Raw genomic sequence first — 21,119 nt, 5'->3', positions numbered from 1 at the left:
CCGGCACGGCACGGCACTATGCTAGTGGAAATGCAACCCAAACCGTGCTGTGCCGAGGCGAGCCAGGACCATAGTGGAAAAGGGCCAAAAGAAATTAAGAATGTTAGCTAAAAAAATCAACACCATAATGCAATGAAGTGCCTAAAAAAATAACTATGAGGTTGTAGCTGATTTCCTACCTTACTTTCTACCCAAAGCCACCACGTGCATCACAATAACACGACATTATTCATGCGTCGCCACATGATTTAACAAAAAAGGTCCACGGGTTTCGACCCCGAGCTTGTTTTTTTTAACCTCCTTGGTCGAGGTAATAAAAGAGACTTGTTGTCGAAAACACTTAAATGGAAGATACCGCAGCTTCTTCACTACAGTCACTTCTCCTCTGCAGTGCAGGCGATGGATTATTCAGGACTCCTTCCTGCTGCAGTGACTCTGTGATCGCTGTGTGTCCAGAAAGCTCAATGTGCTCGACGGAGCGTCCGCAAACGGCTGCGGCCGCGAGACCGAAGCGCGACGCACTCCTCTGCGGATGCCTCAATTACCGAAGCGCACATCGAGTGACTCGTGTTGTTGCTTAAACTATTAAATATTTAATTGTACCTTTTTACGTATCTGGGGTCCCAAAAAAAAGCAGTACTTTACAGAAAACAAGATGATTTTTTTTTTTACAATGCGTTGTTTGTTTGTTGCTGCACACACACACACACACACACACACAGCAAAGCTCCTGTGTGTGCACTGACTGTAATTACACCGTCTGTCTTTGTAATTCATACCGCGCTCCTCATCCGTGCGCTACGTTTTTTTTGTTGTTGTTGTTCTTGCTTGAAAGCAGTTTTTATTTCTTCCTTTGAAAAATGTGCTTAAAGGTCAGCAGAGAGCGGATTCGCCTCAGACTAATATTAACACTAATTGTACACGTGCAGGTCTCCTAGTGCTGATTATTAACATGAGAGGATATATTTGTCTTGTTATGATGTTTTGTTCCTCAATGACCTTGATTCATGTCTCTGTTTTCCTGGGGTTTATTCTGGAACCGTGCACATTAACGGCTGCGATGGAGGAAAGGGATCGAAGAACGTGTTTGCTCACAAATCTGCTCATATTATGATATCTTGGAATAACCACATGTTGCCAGGTCCTCAATCATCCCCCCAAAAAACTGACATTAGAAAAATTGTATTTAAACAAATATGGACACTTTGTAAAATAATAATAAATGAAATATACATTTAATCATTCAAAAATATTCTATTTTATTGTTTGAAAATAGACTGTGTGCTCCCTGATTTTTTTGTGGGCGGGGTCTTAAGAAGCTGCCTGCTGATTGGCTACTGAGTTTTGGAGCAACAGCTCAATGGACCGGAAGTCGTCACGTGCTTGGAGTCGCTGTCCGTCTGGAACTTGCTTGGCAATTTTTCTTCCGTCGACATCCGTCAAAATAATTGTAAATCAGGGAGGGCAAAGAACAAATGAGGGAGCGCAAAGAATAAACGAGAGAGCGCAAAGAACAAATTAGGGAGTGCAAAGAACAAGTGAGGGAGAGCAAAGAATAAACGAGAGAGCTCAAAGAACAAATTAGGGAGTGCAAAGAACAAGTGAGGGAGTGCAAAGATCAAGTGAGGGAGCTCAAAGAACAAATTAGGGAGTGCAAAGAACAAATTAGGGAGTGCAAATTACAAGTGAGGGAGTGGAAACAACAAATAAGGGAGTGCAAAGTACAAGTGAGGGAGTACAAAGAACAAATTAGGGAGCGCAAAGAACAAATGAGGGAGCGCAAAGAACAAATGAGGGGGCGCAACAAAAAAATTAGGGAGCGCAAGGAATAAATTAGGGAGCGCGACAAAAAAATTAGGGAGTGCAAAGTACAAGTGAGGGAGCGCAAAGAACAAGTGAGGGAGTACAAAGAACAAATGAGGGAGCGCAACAAACAAATTAGGGAGCGCAAATTACAAGTGAGGGAGTACAAAGAACAAATGAGGGAGCGCAACAAAAAAATTAGGGAGTGCAAAGACAAAATCAGGGAGCGCAAATACAACTGAGGAAGCGCAAAAAACAAGTGAGGGAGCGTAAATGATTAATTATTTTTAAAAAAGGGCCCAAGATGGCTTAAAAAACTTAAGGTATGGACAGCAAATAGACTTCTTTAGGGTCAACAAACCTGGGTATTTATAGCTTCCAAGACACGTGCACAGACAGAAAGACAGAGTGTGTGTGTGTGTGTGTGTGTGTGTGTGTGTGTGTGTGTGTGTGTGTGTGTGTGTGTGTGTGTGTGTGTGTGTGTGAGTGTGCGCGCACATGCCCCCTACTGACCTCTTGTGGGTGACTCTTGCAGTCCTTACAGACAGGAGGAGAACAGTAGTGGTGGAACACTGAGCCGGAGAGGTTGTCGATCATGTCTCCTTCCAATGAGTCTTTAATCAGCAGAGACACACTGTCCAACCACTGGCTCTCCTGCAACACACACACACACACACATTATTAATATATATACACACATAATATATATCAGTTTGAATCGGCTTCCTCAGGATTTCTCAAAACAAAACCACGTCCACGAAATGTAGCGTAGGAGTGAGGCCATGACCCGCAGAAGAATCCATTACATTTTTCGGAGTGGATTAGACGAATACAGGATACAGGAAATGCTTTACTGGAGGTGGTTGTGACATTATAGGCCGACACACCACTCCTCGTGAAGCGGTGAATTTTGTTTTCCCTGTGCGAAATAAAAAAATAAAGTACACTTAGGCCTATACTGTAATAATAATATCTTGATTACCAAGAAAAAGCTACTGTACAGCGAGTGTCACAGAGAACGATACAGAGCATTTACTTTATAATAAACTACATGTACATATGTTTTTTTGTACATTATTGTGTAATCACTTTGAAATAATGACTATAAGAAGGTCATTTTGTATGTTTCTGTGATCATTTTGGCCACTTTTTGCAGTTATTGTATGTCTTTATTTTCATTTCACGGTCATTTTTTTGTCTCTGTAGTAGTGTTTGCATTGTTTTGCAGTGATTTTTGTCTCTCGTCTCTTTTGGTGGTTGCTTGATGTCTCTTGATGTCCCTTTTGTGAAGTATTGAGTCTATTTTGTCCTTATTTTGATTTGTATGTTCCATTTTGCTGTATTTTTTGTCATCTCTTTACATCCGTATATCTGTTTTCTATGTTTCTGTGGTCATCTGGCCACTTTTTGCAGTTATTTTATGCCTTTATTTCCATTTTTTTCCACCACTAAATTGTCATTTTTTGTCACTTTTTGCAGTCGTTTTCTGTGCTTTCTCTCATATCAAAAAAATCTGTCCAGGTCATTCTTGCAAAAATGTGGAAGCCAACGGAAACAAATGAAGAAGAATGACGTCCTTTTTTGACACTTGAAGGCCACTGTAGTTGCAGTGAGTGGAGCGCAGTGGACCTGTGAATGGTGAATAATGACATGGTCTTTCTTCACCTCGTCTTCTTAAATGTGTTCCTCACCTGCTTGAAATTTGACCTGATTCTCTCTCCTTTTTTTTTTTTTTTTTGGTAACGACTCCATCTTGCGTTTAATTAACAGCAATCTGTTGGAGCTGCTGTCATTTTTCAGCCACTGCTGGCAGGTTGAACCTGCTTGAAGTCAAGCCAGAGGGACGGATGAATATCAGTGTTGGACGAATAATTAGATAAACCCTCCGAGTTTCTGTCTTTTCTCTCTAATTTAAAAAAATAATTAAATGGGGAAAGGTTAAGTATTTGGTCTGACATACTACAGTTTTATTTTAGTATCTATATCAACAGTATATTATCATTATTACTAGTAGTAATTTATCATCACAACGCTAACACAAATGTTATTAGTGTTGGCGTTAATGTCAAACGTTTATATTGGGCTAATTTCAATGTCATGTAAACACGCTAGTCCGACTAAGACTGGCTCGATTGTAGTCGGACTAAGACAATAATCAGACTTTTTTTTAATGTCATATAAACGCATTAGTCCGACTAAGACTGGCTCGATTTTAGTCAGACTAAGACAATAATATGGCTTTTTATTTTAATGTCATGTAAACGCGTTAGTCTGACTAAGACTGGCTTGATTGTAGTCGGACTAAGACAATCAAATGGCTTTTTTTTATGTCAAGCAAACGTGTTAGTCCGACTAAGACTGGCTCGATTTTAGTCAGACTAAGACAATGATATGGGTTTTTTTTAATAAATGTCATGTAAACGCGTTAGTCCGACTAAGACTGGCTTGATTTTAGGCGGACTAAGACAATAATATGGCTTTTTTTAATGTCATGTAAACGCGTTAGTCCGACTAAGACTGGCTCGATTGTAGTCGGACTAAGACAATAACATGACTTTTTTTTAATGTCATGTAAACATGTTAGTCTGACTAAGAGTGGCTTGATTTTAGTCGGACTAAGACAATAATATGGCTTTTTTGTCATGTAAGGGATTCAGACTTGGTTTTTACTGTTCATTAACTTTTTAGTGTGTTTGTTACAAGTGCGTCTTATGACGCTACACAAAAACCCAAATCATTCACTTCTACTACTGCTGCTGCATCTTCAGACAGTAACCAAACCAGGAAGTGCTCAATCAACTCCTTTTCTACTGCTCTTGCTCCACGTGAGCGCTGCGTCCACAGGTGAAGAGGGCTTTAACAGTCGATAGTCAGGCCTTGGCAGCACCTGCTGGGCTTGCGATGCGAGCCAGTACACACGTATGCGTCGTTTTAAGTGCTAGGCGATGCACAGCGAGGGGTAAGGCAGCCTTGATTGATCGGGCTATGCTGGGAGGGAGGGGTGGCGGGGGGGCCTTGGTTGTGGTAAATGGAGCCCATGACCTTGTTTCAGTCAGTGCACTATATAGCAGCTGCTTTCTCTCACATTCTTTGAGCCCTACACAGCTGATAGTGTAGAGACAGTGACTTTATTGTTGTTATTCCACAGAAATGCAAGTTAATTTAATATAATCGTGGGCCAAATTAGTAAATTTCATATACAACAGACACTAAAGTCCAATTTTAGTCAGACTAAGACAATAATATGGCTTTTTTAATGTCATGTATACACGTTAGTCGGACTAAAATCGAGCTGGTCTTAGTCAGACTAACCAACCAGGATAATGCGATTCATAGTCCGATTACTCCTGCATGTATATGCTTAGTCGGACTCGAGATCACTCGAACTCTACAGAGCAATAAGACAAGAAATACGTCGATTTGCCTTAATGAGGACTGCGTTAGCATGTTTCGCTATAAGAGTAAAGATAGAATGGGTATCTATTTTTTAGATTTTTAATGTTTTGACAGATTTCCTAATTTACCTTTTAAAACATTAAACATTTGATAAACGTGGACTTATATGCTCTCGTACATTCACGGTCACGCAAAACACATCCACATTCATAACCGTCATAAACACTGAACCCGAATTCGGTTAATCTTAGCTTGTCGGCAACGGGCAGAGCCCGAAAGTGAAAGTGCGTCTGCTTGAATATGCAACGAGATTCAAGATTCAAAGTGTTTGTTTGTCATGTGTACACAAAATAAACACTGTGTTCTCCTGCGCTGTAATGAAGTTCTTTTTATTTCCTTCCACATGAAAACATCCCCGGAAAAGTGGAACAATATAAAGAGAGGTCGACGACAAAGATGACAACAAAAAAAACACTATATATGTTAAACATCCTCTGACAAAGCTTCTTCTGTCCAATTTCAGGGTCTATATTTTAATAAATCTCCACCGCAGACGCCCCCTTTTTCTCTTCTGCTCTAGTCGAGATGTTTTTGAGAGCGGCGCTGAGACTTTTTAGGTTCATAAACATGCAGTATTTCTGATAGTTGCAATATTAGAAGGAAGATTTCCTTAATCTCTGATGACACATCGTGCTGATGTTATGTCTATGACATAAATGGTGTTACTTGTACGCCTACGTTGCGATTGCGGCTATGCTAGTGTGGCAACAGAACTATTGAAATCCGCACGTAAAGCGACCAAACCAGCAGAATTTGCTGACTAACCAGAGCGGAGATTTAAAAAACACGGTGCACATAGATAAATAAAGACGTGATCCGCTGTTTTTTCGCTCCGCTTACGGTTAAAAATATCAGTTTCGCTGACAGACAATGAGCCACGAGCACAATGAGACTGTGACAGACTCCGTCGCCCACTCGCAACCATCTTCAACTGAGTGTTCTCGCTCCTCTGCTGTCAGCCTCTCTCCCTCTGTTCTCTCCTCCTTATCCTCTCACCCGTTGATTCGTTGTGTCATCCTTTGAGACGGATGATAAAGTTAATTTCCTTTTCCGACGAACCAAAGTATGAAAGGGAACTTCATCGGGCGCGGATTCAAAACGGCGTGGGAAGCGATCAGACGTAATCAAAAGCAGGATCGGTTTCTGCCTTTTGAAAAGTGATATATACGGAAAATACGGCAACCTTTTAGAGGTTAAATGGCCACGGCAATCATAAAATTGAACGCTGCAGGGATGCGGTTGCCAAAAAATACGGAAATAAGATGCTGGACTTATACCTGACAAAATCGCAACAGGTGGAGACTGAAACTCAGAAACGCTATAAACTACCGTTCAAAAGTTTGGGGTCACTTAGAAATGTCCTTATTTTTGAGCTCTTTTTTTCAATGAATATAAAATTAAATGAATCAGAAATACACTCTATACATTGTTAATGTGGTAAACGACTATTCTAGCTGCAAACGTCTTTTTTTTAACGGGATATGTACATAGGTGTACAGAGAGAGATTTCCAGTGTTCTAATGGTACATTGTGTTTGCTAATGGGATCGGATGATTAGAAAACCCTTGTACAATGATGTTAGCACAGGTGAAAAACGGTTTTGCTGGTTCTTTATTTTGAATAAAAATCATTATTTCCGTTGTCAACCTCTTCGGTTGAGACATTTTTGAGTGGGGTACTGAGGCCTTTTAAGGTTCATAACCATTCATTATCTCTGTCGCTCAGCGTCGCCTCCTGCCAACAGTGGATATCCACGAACCCCAACTTCATGCTAACCATAACTTCAAGTCTTTTTCTTGGCCCTATAACCTTAACCGCCGTTCTATCCTGGCCCCTAACCCTATAGCATCAATCTCTGACTTTTATTCAACCACTTCTCTGCTCTGAACAGTAGTGTTTATGTAAAATATCCAGATTAACCAAAGGGACAGAGAGATAAAGGCATGTTCTACATGTGGCTCAGTCGTCTTCCTATCTGGTTGAGACATTTTTGGGTGGAGTACTGAGGCCTTTTAAGGTTCATAACCATTCATTATTTACATCATTATCTCTGTCTCCCAACTTTATGCTAACCATAGCTTCAAGTCCTTTTCTTGGCCCTATAACCTTCACCTCCGTTCTATCCTGGCCCCTAACCCTATAGCCTCAATCTCTGACTTTTATTCTCCCCCTATGAGCGTCTAAATGTGCCACCAGTGGGTCGATTGAAAGCCTGGTGCATTAAAATGTTCTGACTGCACCACCGTTATTAGTGAAGCCATCATTCCTATTTAACACACTTCCTTAATCTTTGGTGACACCAACATAATCAGTGATGGGATGAAGTTGGACTGAATCCACTCAGGTCCAGGCCACTGTGTGTGTGTGTGTGGTGCTTTAAGCTACAGTGATTTACATGTTTGGCCAGAAGAACACGCCGTAAAGATAATTATGAAGGGAAATCTAAAGAGATGAAATGTTGCGTTCAAGCCAAGGGTGGCAACAAACATCCGGATTCTTCCCAGTAAACATCTCGCTCCGTGTAGTGTTGTTTTGCTTTTTGTTTTGCTGGCGTACGACTTCATTATAGTGATTCACTCTCACAAAGCTCTCATCGTCCCTTTTAGCCACAGCAGGAAGCTCGGATAAACACATACAAACGGAGAGTGGATGCGGAGCAGCAAGCCTGCAAATAGCTTTAGAAGCTGAATGGTCAGAGAACTCAGGGCTGCTGGAAAATAAAAATGAGACGGATAGACACCAAAGCCCCTTTTCCACTTGCGCGTCGCTCTCTGGTTGAGACGTTTTTGAGCGGGGTACTGAGGCCTTTTAAGGTTCATAACCATTCATTATTTCCGTCATTATATCTGTCGCTCAGAGACAAATTCGTACAGAGGGGTACACAACAATCTGGGGCTGACGTTCGGACTTTTCCATACGATAACCGTCTCTCTTCCGCTCATTTTTACAAATGTAGCTTGGTGTGACAACTTCCTCTTACCTGTGCCGGAGAGTAAAGCCGACACTGATGATGATGATGATGATGCGCGCGTCCGTCGTGACCCGATCCGCCGTCTCCTCCCTCTCGCGCCGCCGCGATCGCCGAACCGCTCGCGCCTCCTCCTCCTCCGGCTGTACCCGCCGCGATTGCTCCGGAGACGACCATTCCGCTCGCGCCGGGCCCGCTCGCCGCCGCCGCCGTCGCCGCGCCCGGCCCGCTCGCCCCGGCGATGGCGCCGATGTTGCCCATCATGCAGCAGAGGCCTCCCTGGGCCAGCTCCAGCTCGATCTCGGCGTCCATCTCGGCGTCCTCCTGCGCCTCCTTGTTGGAGTCGTCCAGGTGCTTCATGAGCACGGCCACCACCACGTTGATGAGGACGAACTGGGCCGTGAGCACGAAGGAGACGAAGTACAGCGGCGAGATGAACTGGAGGCCCGCGTGGCAGCCGTAGTCGCCGCCCGGACGGCCCGGTGGACACTCCCTCAGCGTGTCCTGGAGGGGTTGAGAGACGGTTAACGTTGCATTATGTAATATATGTAAAGCAACTGGCCATAAAATCCTCCTAATATGTCACAGAGAATCAGGAATAATGTTCATATAACAAACTGAACTCACCAACAACAACAGTACAGACAAAATATTTGCATTAAAAAAAAATATTTTGCAGACTGCAAATCATGTTTTGAAATCACGTTTTTGGCATGTGGCGCCACCTACCGCCGTCTACCAATCATCGCAGTCAGTAGAGTCTCAGCTGCCGAGCAACCACGGGTTGCCAGTTACGTCAGAAAACGAAAACCTAAAAAACCGCGGTATTTTGAATTTGAATGCGGTAACCGTTTTTTTGGGCCACATTCTTACGTATGGCGCCTTTAATTTAGTGATCGTTACAGCTCTTAGAAGAATAAAAGCAAGAAAGGGTGAAACAGATATTAAATTGAGACAAAAGCACAGGATGAGTGGGTGGAGGAACCCTGAGCATTTGGGGAAATGGGTGGAGGAGAGGACAGGGTAACATCCTTTTGTTTTGTCTGACCAACAGTCAAAAGAATATTTATAATTCAGTTTACAGTTGCATTAAACAGAAGCTGAATGAAGCAAGTGTTTGGCATCTCGCTTGATAATTATGTGCATTTTTTTTCCACAAGCATGAATGGAAAATGAAAATAAACGACAAACAATTTAGAGCTCAAGGGTTTAAACCGATCCGAGCGTGCGCTGTTTTTTTTTCCCTGAATAATATCATTTAATCTGTTGAGTACAAAAAAGTCTTTATGTTTAATGAAAGACGCCGACTTCAGCTGCAATGTTTTTATTTAACGCGCCACCGAACGCTCAGAGGGCTCGCACGTACGTCGCTCCCATCCGCGCTCCCTCTAAAAGCCTAATCAGCGCTGATTAACTATTCGTCAGATATGGGCTGTGATAAAATTTTAAGAGCTCACTTATACTCTCGCGCGTGTGTGTGTGATCGTGAGAGTCGATTGAGGTGATGCGATGAAAGTGGAGAGGAGGCATCACATCACCCAAAATATTTTGTCAAAAGCAGACAAAATCATCCTCGCGCGCGCAAACGACCTTGAAAGGATTTATTCGTCGGGCGGCGCATTTGCATTTTTCTGACTTCACGAAGGTCACAATCGAGCTAACGCTAACTCCTCGTCTGAATACTGTCCAGTCATGGGATGTGAACTGAAGACCTTCATTTACAATCGCAGCTTCTGCCTGTGACGTGGAAGCTGCAAAGGTATCAAGAAAATTCTGTTTCTAAAGAAACCCTCCCTTATTTCAGTGTTCACAAATCAATACGCGAGCACATATTTATTTAGCATTAGCATGCTAATATTTTGCAACCTGTTTCCAAATGTAAGCTAGCAAGGCTACGATTGGCATTAGCGTAGGGGTAAGATAATACAAACTGTGCAATCTCATAAGGCACAATGATATTTTTTTTTAAATTTTCTATTAGCATTAGCGTAGCTAGCTGTTTCGTGACTGTTAGCCTTTAAATTCCTTATCATGCATTACCATAACTGAAAAATCTTCTCCAGCTCCCACTATAGGAATACATACTTCCTACGGGTGCTGCACTAGTATTTGCTCATAATAGTAAGTATGCTACTTATATGCACGTTAATTAGCATCTACTTAACGGTGAATATGTGTTCCCTATAGTGCTGGACACGTTAACGACATTAAACGGCGTTCCATGACGACGTTGCGTGACGTCATGTTTACGCAACTCCCGAGCTACGATTAGCATTAGCGTGGGGCTAAGATAATACAAACACTGTGCAATCTCATTAGGCACAACGCAATTTAAAAAAATGTTCTATTAGCATTAGCGTAGCTAGCTGTTTCGTGACTGTATTTACTGTATATATTATTTACTAATAATAGTAAGTATGCTACTTATATGCACGTTAGTTAGCATCTAGTTAACGGGGAATATCTCTCGATTGTGAAAATAAGTCTCTAAATTAATGCAAAACTTTCGACTGTAGGCGCGCTAATGCAGCTAATGGAGCTAACTGGTAAATGGTGCTTTTTTTTTACTGTTGAGACTCATTTTTACAATCGGGAGTCACGTAAACGTGACATCATGATCGTCCTTTCCGGTCAGTCACATTGAAATGCGCCGCGTTAACGCGCCCAGCGCTACTTCCCTAATCTAAAGTGTTACATATTAGACGAAAACTAAAAAATAAATCATTGTGACATTGTTACACATCAGGAACTGATTTACCTTCATGATGCCGTTCCAGTTGTCGCCGGTGGAAACCTGGAAGAGCGTGAGGAAGGCCATGCCGAAGTTTTCGAAGGTGGCGTGGCGGCTCATCCCCTCGCACGGGTAGTCGGCGTTACACACTGAGAGAAGACGAATGATGATGAAGGAGATAGAAGAGACAATTTGATATCTTTGCACAATAGATATATATATAAAGAAAGACTAAGTATGATGAACTCCGTTCAGCTTCATCCTCTTGTTTTGTTTTATTGCACATTGATTTTTGGTCGATTGATTATAATTTCACATCATCTGAGTTTCTCCTTCTTCATTTTCACCTACGGCAAATATATATTTTTCCCCCCAGCAGCTCAGTCAGAAATAACAAGATAAAAAAAAAAGATTGACTTTCAGACAGAAAATATAATAAAAGGCGACTGCGATGGACATGATTTCAAAAACAACTTTTTAAAACGGCAAAACAGCTCTTATACAATTCAGGCAGAGACCTCTTCCAAGAAATTACACTGCTAAGGAACAACATGACACATTTTCACATAATATCCCATAATAATACCCAAGCGTATTTAGTAAAAAAAAAATAAAAAAATTGAGCTTACCCAGCTCTCCAAACAGCTCCACTCCCAGAGCAGCGTAGATGAAGAACAGCAACATGAAGAGCAGACCCAGATTTCCCACCTGACAAAAACAAGTGAATTCACATTATGTTAAAAAATGTTAACATTCGATATTTGTTATACAGTTATTGCATTTTAAAAAATTTCACATTTTGAACCACGCAATTCACAACAACCTATGCTAAGCTAACGTGAATTGTTAAGATTAGCAATAAAAAAATTTTTTGGGATATGTTTGGATATAGTTTAAAAAACCCTGACCTTGATCAATGGCCAAACAAATGTAAATACTAATATTAGATACTCAACAAGCTCGATGGGACAGAGTTCGTTCAAATAGCATTGGTGCGAATTCGCCAAAATCGCCCAAAATATGGCCCAAGATCGCGGACTTCCTGTCAGACTTACGGCAACGTCACCATTGACTTTTTGGACCGTCCTGACACGATTAACACATATACCAACTTTCATTCATGTACGTTCATATTCGTTAGCCCATCCCACTTCCAATTTTCCACGTTTTTCGCCTTTTTACGACTTTCGGATGTACATTTACACCAGGACAGATGCGTAAATCGCGTAAATTCACGAGTTTTGGGGACCTCAAAAACTCAATTCATTTGAGGAAAAAAATAACAATAATAAGAAGAATTCCAATAATCGTAAAATAGATGTGCCACATTTTTAAGGATTCAAGATTCTGCGATATTTTTGAGGTGGTATAAGATGTTTCATGAGGTCCATTTTGGTCACCACCAACCAATAAATTCATCCTTAAGTCCAATTAAATGCCTGCACAACAGTTTAAGCTCAAACAACAAAACACCTGTTTTATTTTGGTATTTACCGAAGGTCTAATAAGACACAAGAGGAAGGTTTTTATGGCGCTATTACAAACTACAAACGCAGAAGCTGTTGAATGATCTATTATTTATCTGATCTCCTGTACAAACAGTGTCTCGCTGTCTCCTCGCGCCCAGTTGGAGAGAGACGGCTCCGAGTCTCATGAAAGACTCACTTTCCTATTGATGCATTTGTTCCCCTCCCGAGAAGCTGTGTGAGGTATATTCTACTTCTTTTTGGAGCCAAAAGGTCTCCAAATGTAGGAAAAACATCCTGCAAACAAACAGCAAAATCAAGGATAATCACCCTCCTTACACGTTTTTTTTGGGGGGTGGGTTTTCTGTCACTTGCCGACTCCTTTAAAAGGCGTGAATTCATCCGTGCAGAGACTCAAAAAAGCGCTCACAGATAGCGGCGCGCGATGCAAAATGGGTAACGGGGCCCCCTGGGGTCCAATCGCAGGCGCTGAGCAGAACACCATTAGCTAAGTCACCTCACGGGGGGGAAGGCAATTGGGTGCTTTAGCAAAAAAAAAAAAAAAAAACGTGACTGCAGGATTCCATTAGACAGGCAAATAAACGGAAAGAGAGTGTATTAGGAAAGGAAAAAGACAGAGATGTAAAGTTTTTTATTTTGGGGGAGAAGAGGAAATAGTGAGGACATAATGAGAGGGGAAGTGAATTGGGAGATAGGTGATAGGCAAAGCCCGAGGACAGTTTTTTGTTTCTTTCTTTCTTTCTCTCCCCAGTTGCTCATTTTGCTCATGTTTTCCTGGTGGTGGATAATAAAAGCTGTAAAAAAAAGTCGCCCCGCAGCAGGTTGCGGTAGTAGTTTGACTTAAAGCTGTCGGCTGGCAACAAAGAAAAACAGTTGATTGTCGAGTCTAATCTCCAGGTTATTAAACACGAATGTGTTGGAATTGTGAAATGCACTGTACACTGTGTACGTCGCCTTCTCTCAGTGTCCTTAGATACGGTGAGTTGCAAGCTTGCAAGTATAGGCATCGGAAAATTAGCATTGTGGACTTTGATGTTCATGATTTTTTTGTTGTTGTAATCTTTAAGGTTGTTTACAGACGTTTTACTTTTCCATTTAGACGGATATAATCTGAACTTCGACATCTATATTAAGTCTTAAGGGGGTCATTTCATATAATAATACACTTCCATACAAGGCTTTTAGCTCAAAGTGCTTCACAATAAATAAAATAGGAAGTCAAAAAGTAGAAAAACCGTGTATTAACTTTGACATAAAACACAAGATGCAAATAAAACGGTAAAATATACAACACAGGTTGGAATAAAGTAGGAAAAGGCTATGGAGTCAAGAGGTTAAAACTGTGTTTTCACTTTAAAATGAACAGAAAAATGCAAATCGAACCCAACGCAGGGTGGAATGCAAAGGAGCTCGTTGAAGGCTAGAGTATAGCTTGCTGGTTTTAATTTGAATTAAGTGAATTTCTTTGGGTGTCACCAACGAAACGAATCCAAACAACAACAGAGCGGGGACCGGCCATGTTAGAAAGAGGCCATTGATTTGAGGCACAAATGAAGTGAAGTGAGGCTTATTTCAATGACTGTAATTTAACCTCAGCATTTTTTTTTTCTACACACATATACAAAAACATAAAGCCGAGACTAATCCTGACAAAGGACCCCGTCGCGATTGTTGGTAACGCAGCAGAAACCAATCTTTTAGAAGGTCTAGAATACCTATTTGGTTCATTTTAATGTGTCAGCAGCAGGTAAAGACTGTGTGATTTGAATTATCGCAAGATGAGAAGAGACAAAAAAGGCGACAGTAATGGACTGTAAAAACATTACGCACATTAAAAAGCCACTGACAAATTGTATGAGCGAGAAAGGAGCAAGAGAGTGGATTCTTCATCTTCTGGTCAAGACGTTTTTGAGAGGAGTGAGGCTCTTACATTGCACTCTATACATCGTAAATGTGGTAAACGACTATTCTAGATGCAAATGTCTGGTTTTTAATGGAATATGTACATAGTATAGAGGCCCCTTTCCAGTGTTTTAATGGTACATTGTGTTTGCTAATCGCGTTAGAAGGCTATTGGATGATTAGAAAACCCTTGTGCAATGATGTTAGCACAGCTGAAAACTGAATAAAAATCATTATTTCTAATCGTGTCAATGTTTAGACTATGTTTTCTATTCATTTCGCAACTGTTTTGATGAATAAAAAGTGTGACTTTTAATGGAAAAGACAAAATAAATTGCATGGTCGACCCCAAACTTTTGAACGGTAGTGTATATGAAAAAATATGTTGGTGCTTTGCCATGGACAGTGCACCATTCCTAAATACGGAATTCATAGAACCTAAAAGCTAGCTAGCGTTCCACAGTATTCCACAAATCCCACGTCAGGCAAAAACGTTGGTACGCATGACCGAGTAAAGGTCAAATAATATAAAGTTTTTCTTTTGCACTCAAGCAGAACTTATTTTTGCCTCATTAACAGCACTGCCAAAGATCTTAAAAAAAGGTCTTTATTTTCACACGATGAATGCGAGACGAGCCGTGGAGGTCGGCGAGGTCAAAAAAAAAAGTTTCCTTCCTCAATGTCATCACACTCGTAGTGATGCTTCTATCAAAGCCGATCGTTAATCATTCCCACAGATGTTAATTAACTCCGTGTGAGCCCATTGCGATAAGCTCAGGTTAGATGTGTGCGAGTGCATGTGTGTGTGTGTGTGTGTCGACACATACCTGAGGAAGAGCCTGGACCACCGTGTCGAGCAGCGCTCTCATCCCCGTCGCCATCTTCAACAACTTCAACACTGTTGGAGAGATGAAGAGGGAAGTTGTGTAAACAAATGGCAGAAAAGGCACAAAAGAAGGACGAGAGAGAGAGAGAGATAACCAGAGGACGACAGATGATTAAAAAATGGTTTCTTCCTCCGAAACTGTCCACGAGAGAGACTCTCTCTCTCCACGCTATTCCCACTGGTCCAATTTCTGGAGGGAAAATGTGGCTGTGACGATTGCTGCTGCTGCTGCTACAGCGAAAAGGGGAAAAAAAAGCCAAGATTCTACTCTCGGAGGAAGCGGTTCAGACAATAAAACCTCCATGGAGATGGATTTCCCCTGGGATGGGTAGATATCCGAGTGTGTGTATCCAAAAAAAACTGTACAAAGCTATGTTTGTGATGACATTTTGTCTGGGACCCACTATTTTGGAGTGGTTTTTTTCTGGGTTAAGACCTTGTTTTAGGGTTAGGGTTAGCATTGGCTTTAGGTTAGGGTTAGGGCTAACCACTACCAGGACAGATTATGTGGTGTTCCGGTTATATCGGAATTTTGGAGTGATTTTTAAGGGTAAAGACCTCGTTTTAGGGTTAGAATTGGGTTTAGGTTAGGGTTAGGCACTTAATTGTGCCTAAGGGTTAGGGTGAGGTGGTGTTCCGTTTATATATCGGAATTTTGGAGTGTTTTTTCTGGGTTAAGACCTTGTTTTAGAGTTAGGATTAGCATTGGCTTTAGGTTAGCGTTAGGGCTAACCACAACCAGGACAGATTATGTGGTGTTCGGGTTATATCGGAATTTTGGAGTGCTTTTTCCAGGATGAAGACATGGTTTTAGGGTTAGAATTGACGTTAGGTTAGGGTTAGGATTAGGCACTTAATTGTGCCTAACCACTACCAGGAAACATTATGTGGTATTCCGTGTATATCAGAATTTTGGAGTGATTTTTAATGGTGAAGACCTCGTTTTAGGGTTAGAATTGGGTTTAGGTTAGGGTTAGGCACTTAATTGTGCCTAAGGGTTAGGTGGTGTTCCTTTTATATCGGAATTTTGGAGTGCTTTTTCTGGGTTAAGACCTTGTTTAAGGGTTAGGGTTAGCATTGGCTTTAGGTTAGCGTTAGGGCTAACCCTAAACCTGTGGTATTCCGTGTATATCAGAATTTTGGAGTGATTTTTAATGGTAAAGACCTTGCTTTAGGGTTAGAATTGGGTTTAGGTTAGGGTTAGGCACTTAATTGTGCCTAAGGGTTAGGTGGTGTTCCTTTAATATCGGAATTTTGGAGTGCTTTTTCTGGGTTAAGACCTTGTTTTAGGGTTAGGGTTAGCATTGGCTTTAGGTCAGGGTTAGGGCTAACCACTACCAGGACAGATTATGTGGTGTTTTCCGGTTATATCGGAATTTTGGAGTGCTTTTTTCAGGGTGAAGACATGGTTTTAGGGTTAGAATTGGTGTTAGGTTAGGGTTAGGATTAGGCATTATGTGGTATTCCGTGTATATCAGAATTTTGGAGTGATTTTTAAGGGTGAAGACCTCGTTTTAGGGTTAGAATTGGGTTAAGGTTAGGGTTAGGTGGTGTTCCTTTTATATCTGAATTTTGGAGTGCTTTTTCAGGGTGAAAACATGGTTTTAGGGTTAGAATTGGCGTTAGGTTAGGGTTAGGATTAGGCACTTAATTGTGCCTAACCACTACCAGGAAACACTATGTGGTATTCCTCGTTTTAGGGTTAGAAGTAGGGCTGAGTTAATATTGGAACGCAGAAGTTGGAACTGGGAGAGCCATTAGCCGTTAGCAATACCAGTCGCTAATAATGCTCTCCGAGCTACAGTTTAGCAAGATACACGGTACTTTGTGTGCGACCAATTAGAAAGTGAATGTGAGCGACCGTGTCACAGTTTCCAAACTTCTCCAAAATTAGAGGCAGAAAGTCTAACCATAGCAGATGAGGTGTAAAAACAACATCCTCACACATACCTAGTAGTAGTTAGGTATGTTTTCACGAGTATTATTATATTATTATGCAGTATTATGGACACAAAATATAGTGGAATGGAGTATTTTGTATGCAGCAGTATGACAGAATATCTAGAATGATGTAGTTGTATGGTACGATATGTAGGAGTGCTATGTTACAGTATGTTCATTTTTTGTGACATAACACATTTAAATTCATCGTCTAGTTTCTATGGTTTCAAAGATCAGGTTTTTACTTTTTTACCAGGAAAATTAAAGGTCTGAAAATGAAGGATAACTCATATAAACGCTCTGTCATTCCAAGAAAATGAGTCAGATGGATCACAGGAGATTACTCTGAAGGTTACCAAACACATTTTCAGATATATTTTTTCCACTTTTTGTTGAAATTGATTTAATATATACAGTATTTAACATGTATCTCTTGGAAATGGCTGGCTGCACATTCACACAGAGCATCTATATGCTCAAAACAGGCCGTTTGGGTTAAGGGCAGCCCAATGGCCTAATCTACTGAGTCACATATATACTTTCCCGACACTCGCTGAGGTTAGTTAACATTCAGATAAAGTAGTGAAATGTTTTGCGGAGAGGTTGAAGAAAAAAAAAAAAACAAAGTCTCCACTATAACCCTCAACATCATGAAATACCCCACTTGCTTGTTAATTACGCTGTTTAATTGGCGAATTACCCACGGGTCCATTTAGCAGTCTTTCACACAGGATCGCGGAGGGCAGAGGTTGATGGTGCAAGGGGCAGGATTAGGTGGGATTAATGTCATTAACATTTTTTTCCCCTTCTATTTAAAGTTAACTTGATGCAACCCGGAGAAAGAGAGACGGAGATTCTCAATGACGAATGAGTAAAGGCAACAAATCCAGCTTTAGTACATTTGTGGTATTGAACCAAACTGAACTTCAATACTTTTGTGGTATCCGTAATAACCTTTGGGCTAAGTATCAAACGGCAATATTATTGCCCAAAACTTTACTCTGGGTATGGAACTTTTTATTTTATGGTATCGACCAATCTTCTGACTTGGGCATCAAACTTCGCCTACATCACATAATCATCAAATATGTGCTACCATTCAATATCAAAGTTTGGTTACCAGGGGGCCAATAAGCATGATATTTGAGCAAGATTTAACAGGACTTGTTTCGAGGCATGCATGAAGTTACGATCAGGACCATGGACAAAAAAGGTATATAAACCCCAAAAGTATCTTATCCATTATCTCCAATAATGGACAATCTTCACGCTTCAGCATACCAAGACATTTTGGTCAATGCTATGCTTCCAACTTTGTGCCCACACTTTTGAGGAATTGAGTATTTTCTATATTCCATATTCTATATGCAGTGTCCCACTGCACCAAGCAAGGACTACAGTATAAAGACACGGTTTGACCCCGACCTCAGCGCTTGATGGGGATGAACCGACGAACTGGAACAAAGCCTCCCAGTGCCTGACCTCATAAATCCTCCGCAGAATGAATGGGCACAAATCCCCGTAGAAAAGAAATGTCAAAAATGTGGAGAAAAGTATTTTCCAAGAAGTTTGGAAACTGTTATAGCTGCAAAAAGGGGGGTTTTTTTGTGCTGTTTTTGCTGTTGAAATCTCTTCAAATCAATAAACTACAAATACAAACTGGTAAAGAATTCAGTTTATAGGTACATTATGGGAGTACATTCTAAGGCTATGGTAAATATGTTGGGGTTAGGTTAAAGTTATAGTAAAGGTGAGTAAGTCTCCAGGTAATTTAATGTAAGCCAATGTAATGTCCTAAGAAGTCATGGGAATCAGACTGTGTGTGTGTGTGTATCTGTTGTACCTCGTGCTATTCTGAGCACCCTCATGATCCTGATGATGGTGGGGTTGATTGGGAGCGAGGCGTTGATCTCGATCTCCTCCAGTGTGATGCCCATCACTGACAGCAGCACGATGGCCAGGTCCAACTGGTTCCACCTACACACACACACACACACAAATCATCACATTTAAATCTACTATAATCTGTGAAGCTGTTAAACCACCTCCTTAAAGGAGAGTCAGCATGAATCTGAAGTTTCCGCTCAGGACGCTCAGGCTGCACACATCAAGCTCGGTGTTATGCTAATACTCCCGAATGAATATTAATGCTCTACATACATTAACGCGGCGTTCGCAGCGATTGCTCCCACAAGTGACGACGCAGACGGAATAGGGTAACAGTCGGCTGTTTCCTGAAGGCATCCTCCCGTCCATGAATATTTATGACGAGACAATACAAGAACCCCTTTTAGGAACTATGCAAATGCTGCAGCTTTCACAAACACTCGTCTGTTGTCATTTTCAGAGATGTTTTGTTGATTTAGTGGCGATTTAGAGGATTTGTCAAGCGAGTCAAAAGTTACCGCCATGGTTGTAACAGCTCTCGTTAAGTTCATTGAGGGAACACTAAATGGCACTTTCCCAGTTCCATCACTGCGGCTTTTTTTGGTACCTTGGATTTGGGTTAAGCGTAACCCCAACCCCAACCCTAACCCCAACCCTAGGGTTAGCATAATTTGAAGAACAGCTCATGGTTAAACGGTTTGGAGATGAAGTAAAAGAGGAAAGGTTGAGATAGTTTGTTTTCAACATGGCCGACTGCATTTATAATCCAGGGTTTCCAGGTGCTAACCCGAGCTGTCTCCAAAAAGAACATTTTTAAAATTAGCCTAATTCTAATTTCACATGACCCAAGGCGGGAAAGTGGGGATGGATGGAAAGTGAGAGCGAGAACCTTCAGTCAAACCTCCAAGAGAAAGTTCAAGAGCAGTCTGTGGGCAACCGATTGCAAATTAATACAATCTATTATGTTAAATATGCAAATTTACTGCTTTACAATTGCCGCCCGAGGACTATTCCTCCACAGCTCGTTGTCCTCGATAACATCTCAGTTCCTGAGCAGCAAAACTGCCTCAGAAAAACACAAAAACACGAGGTTGCCAAGTAGGAAGCGCCGAGAAGACTGGAGATAAAGTCTACGGATAAAGACGTGAATTAAACTGACGGATGGATAGAATAACACGACTATAATTCATTCTGCTTAAAAGATGACGATGAAGAAGAAGAAGGAGAAGATGGAGGGTTGAGAAAGAGCGAGACATTAAAATAGCTTCAAAGAAATTGTTTTTTGCAAAGAAGACGGGGGGGTAAAAATAAACCAGCAGCAATTTCCTCCACTACACCCACCATTCTTTAAAATGGATTCAAGGGCTCTGCAATAATAACATCTACATAGTAGGCTTTCTCAAATAATATCCAGCAGCAGCCGCACAGCTGCTCCCCAGGCCTGTGTCGACCTCGCTGGGGTTGTGGTGACGATATTGAGTAAACTATACAGCAAGGAAACCCTTGATCGAGATGTTTGTTCAGGGGTTAGAACGACGAGGAATCAAAACACTTGTAAAAAAAGACAATCACGGCCCGATCATTTACATCTAAACGGTGTCGTAAAGTCGATATATTTCATCTTTTTTATCCATCTAAGAAACCAGAGCCGTCTTCCAGATATCAACACATTTGGGTCATCAAACACTTCTTTCAAACTTTTTTTTTGGGGCCATGAAACCCTCGCAGCAGAGAGAGAGAGAGAAACATTTCAAAGGACGGCCCCCCCCCCCGCTCATAATCCTAACACTAATTAACCTAGCTTCCTCCAGTGATCGGTCTAAATCTCACAACTTTCCTTCGGCATAAATATTGACTTTATTTTTTTTTATCTTATTGCCTCCAAGACTTTATGATATCCTCTACAATATTTAAGCAGCTGAACAAATGAAGTTCAGTGCATTTCAGGTGTTTTCTTCTTCTTTCAAACAAACACCGTCAAAAACAAGAGTTTTGTAACTGGAAAATTCGGATCATAAAACATTCCAAACCAAAATTACCCTGATAAAGAGCAAGAGT

General features: G+C 41.2%; 1 protein-coding gene across 1 annotated transcript in view; it reads right to left on the bottom strand.

The window, feature by feature from the left end:
* The window catches only part of cacna1ib (calcium voltage-gated channel subunit alpha1 Ib), a gene marked incomplete at its 3' end in the record, with an annotated part of 154,744 nt that overhangs the window by 11,699 nt on the left and 121,926 nt on the right, over positions 1-21,119 (bottom strand). The window contains exons 28-33 of the mRNA XM_083905613.1: positions 19,018-19,151; positions 15,175-15,245; positions 11,588-11,666; positions 10,986-11,107; positions 8,240-8,731; positions 2,317-2,457 (exon numbers count right to left, since the gene is read on the bottom strand). Coding sequence (XP_083761739.1) covers positions 2,317-2,457; positions 8,240-8,731; positions 10,986-11,107; positions 11,588-11,666; positions 15,175-15,245; positions 19,018-19,151 — 1,039 coding nt within the window. The remainder of the gene's footprint in view (positions 1-2,316; positions 2,458-8,239; positions 8,732-10,985; positions 11,108-11,587; positions 11,667-15,174; positions 15,246-19,017; positions 19,152-21,119) is intronic.

The sequence above is a fragment of the Microchirus variegatus genome, assembly GCF_963457635.1.
Source record: "Microchirus variegatus genome assembly, chromosome: 19".
Lineage (NCBI taxonomy): Eukaryota > Metazoa > Chordata > Actinopteri > Pleuronectiformes > Soleidae > Microchirus > Microchirus variegatus.
This window is presented reverse-complemented; position numbering and strand designations above follow the sequence as displayed.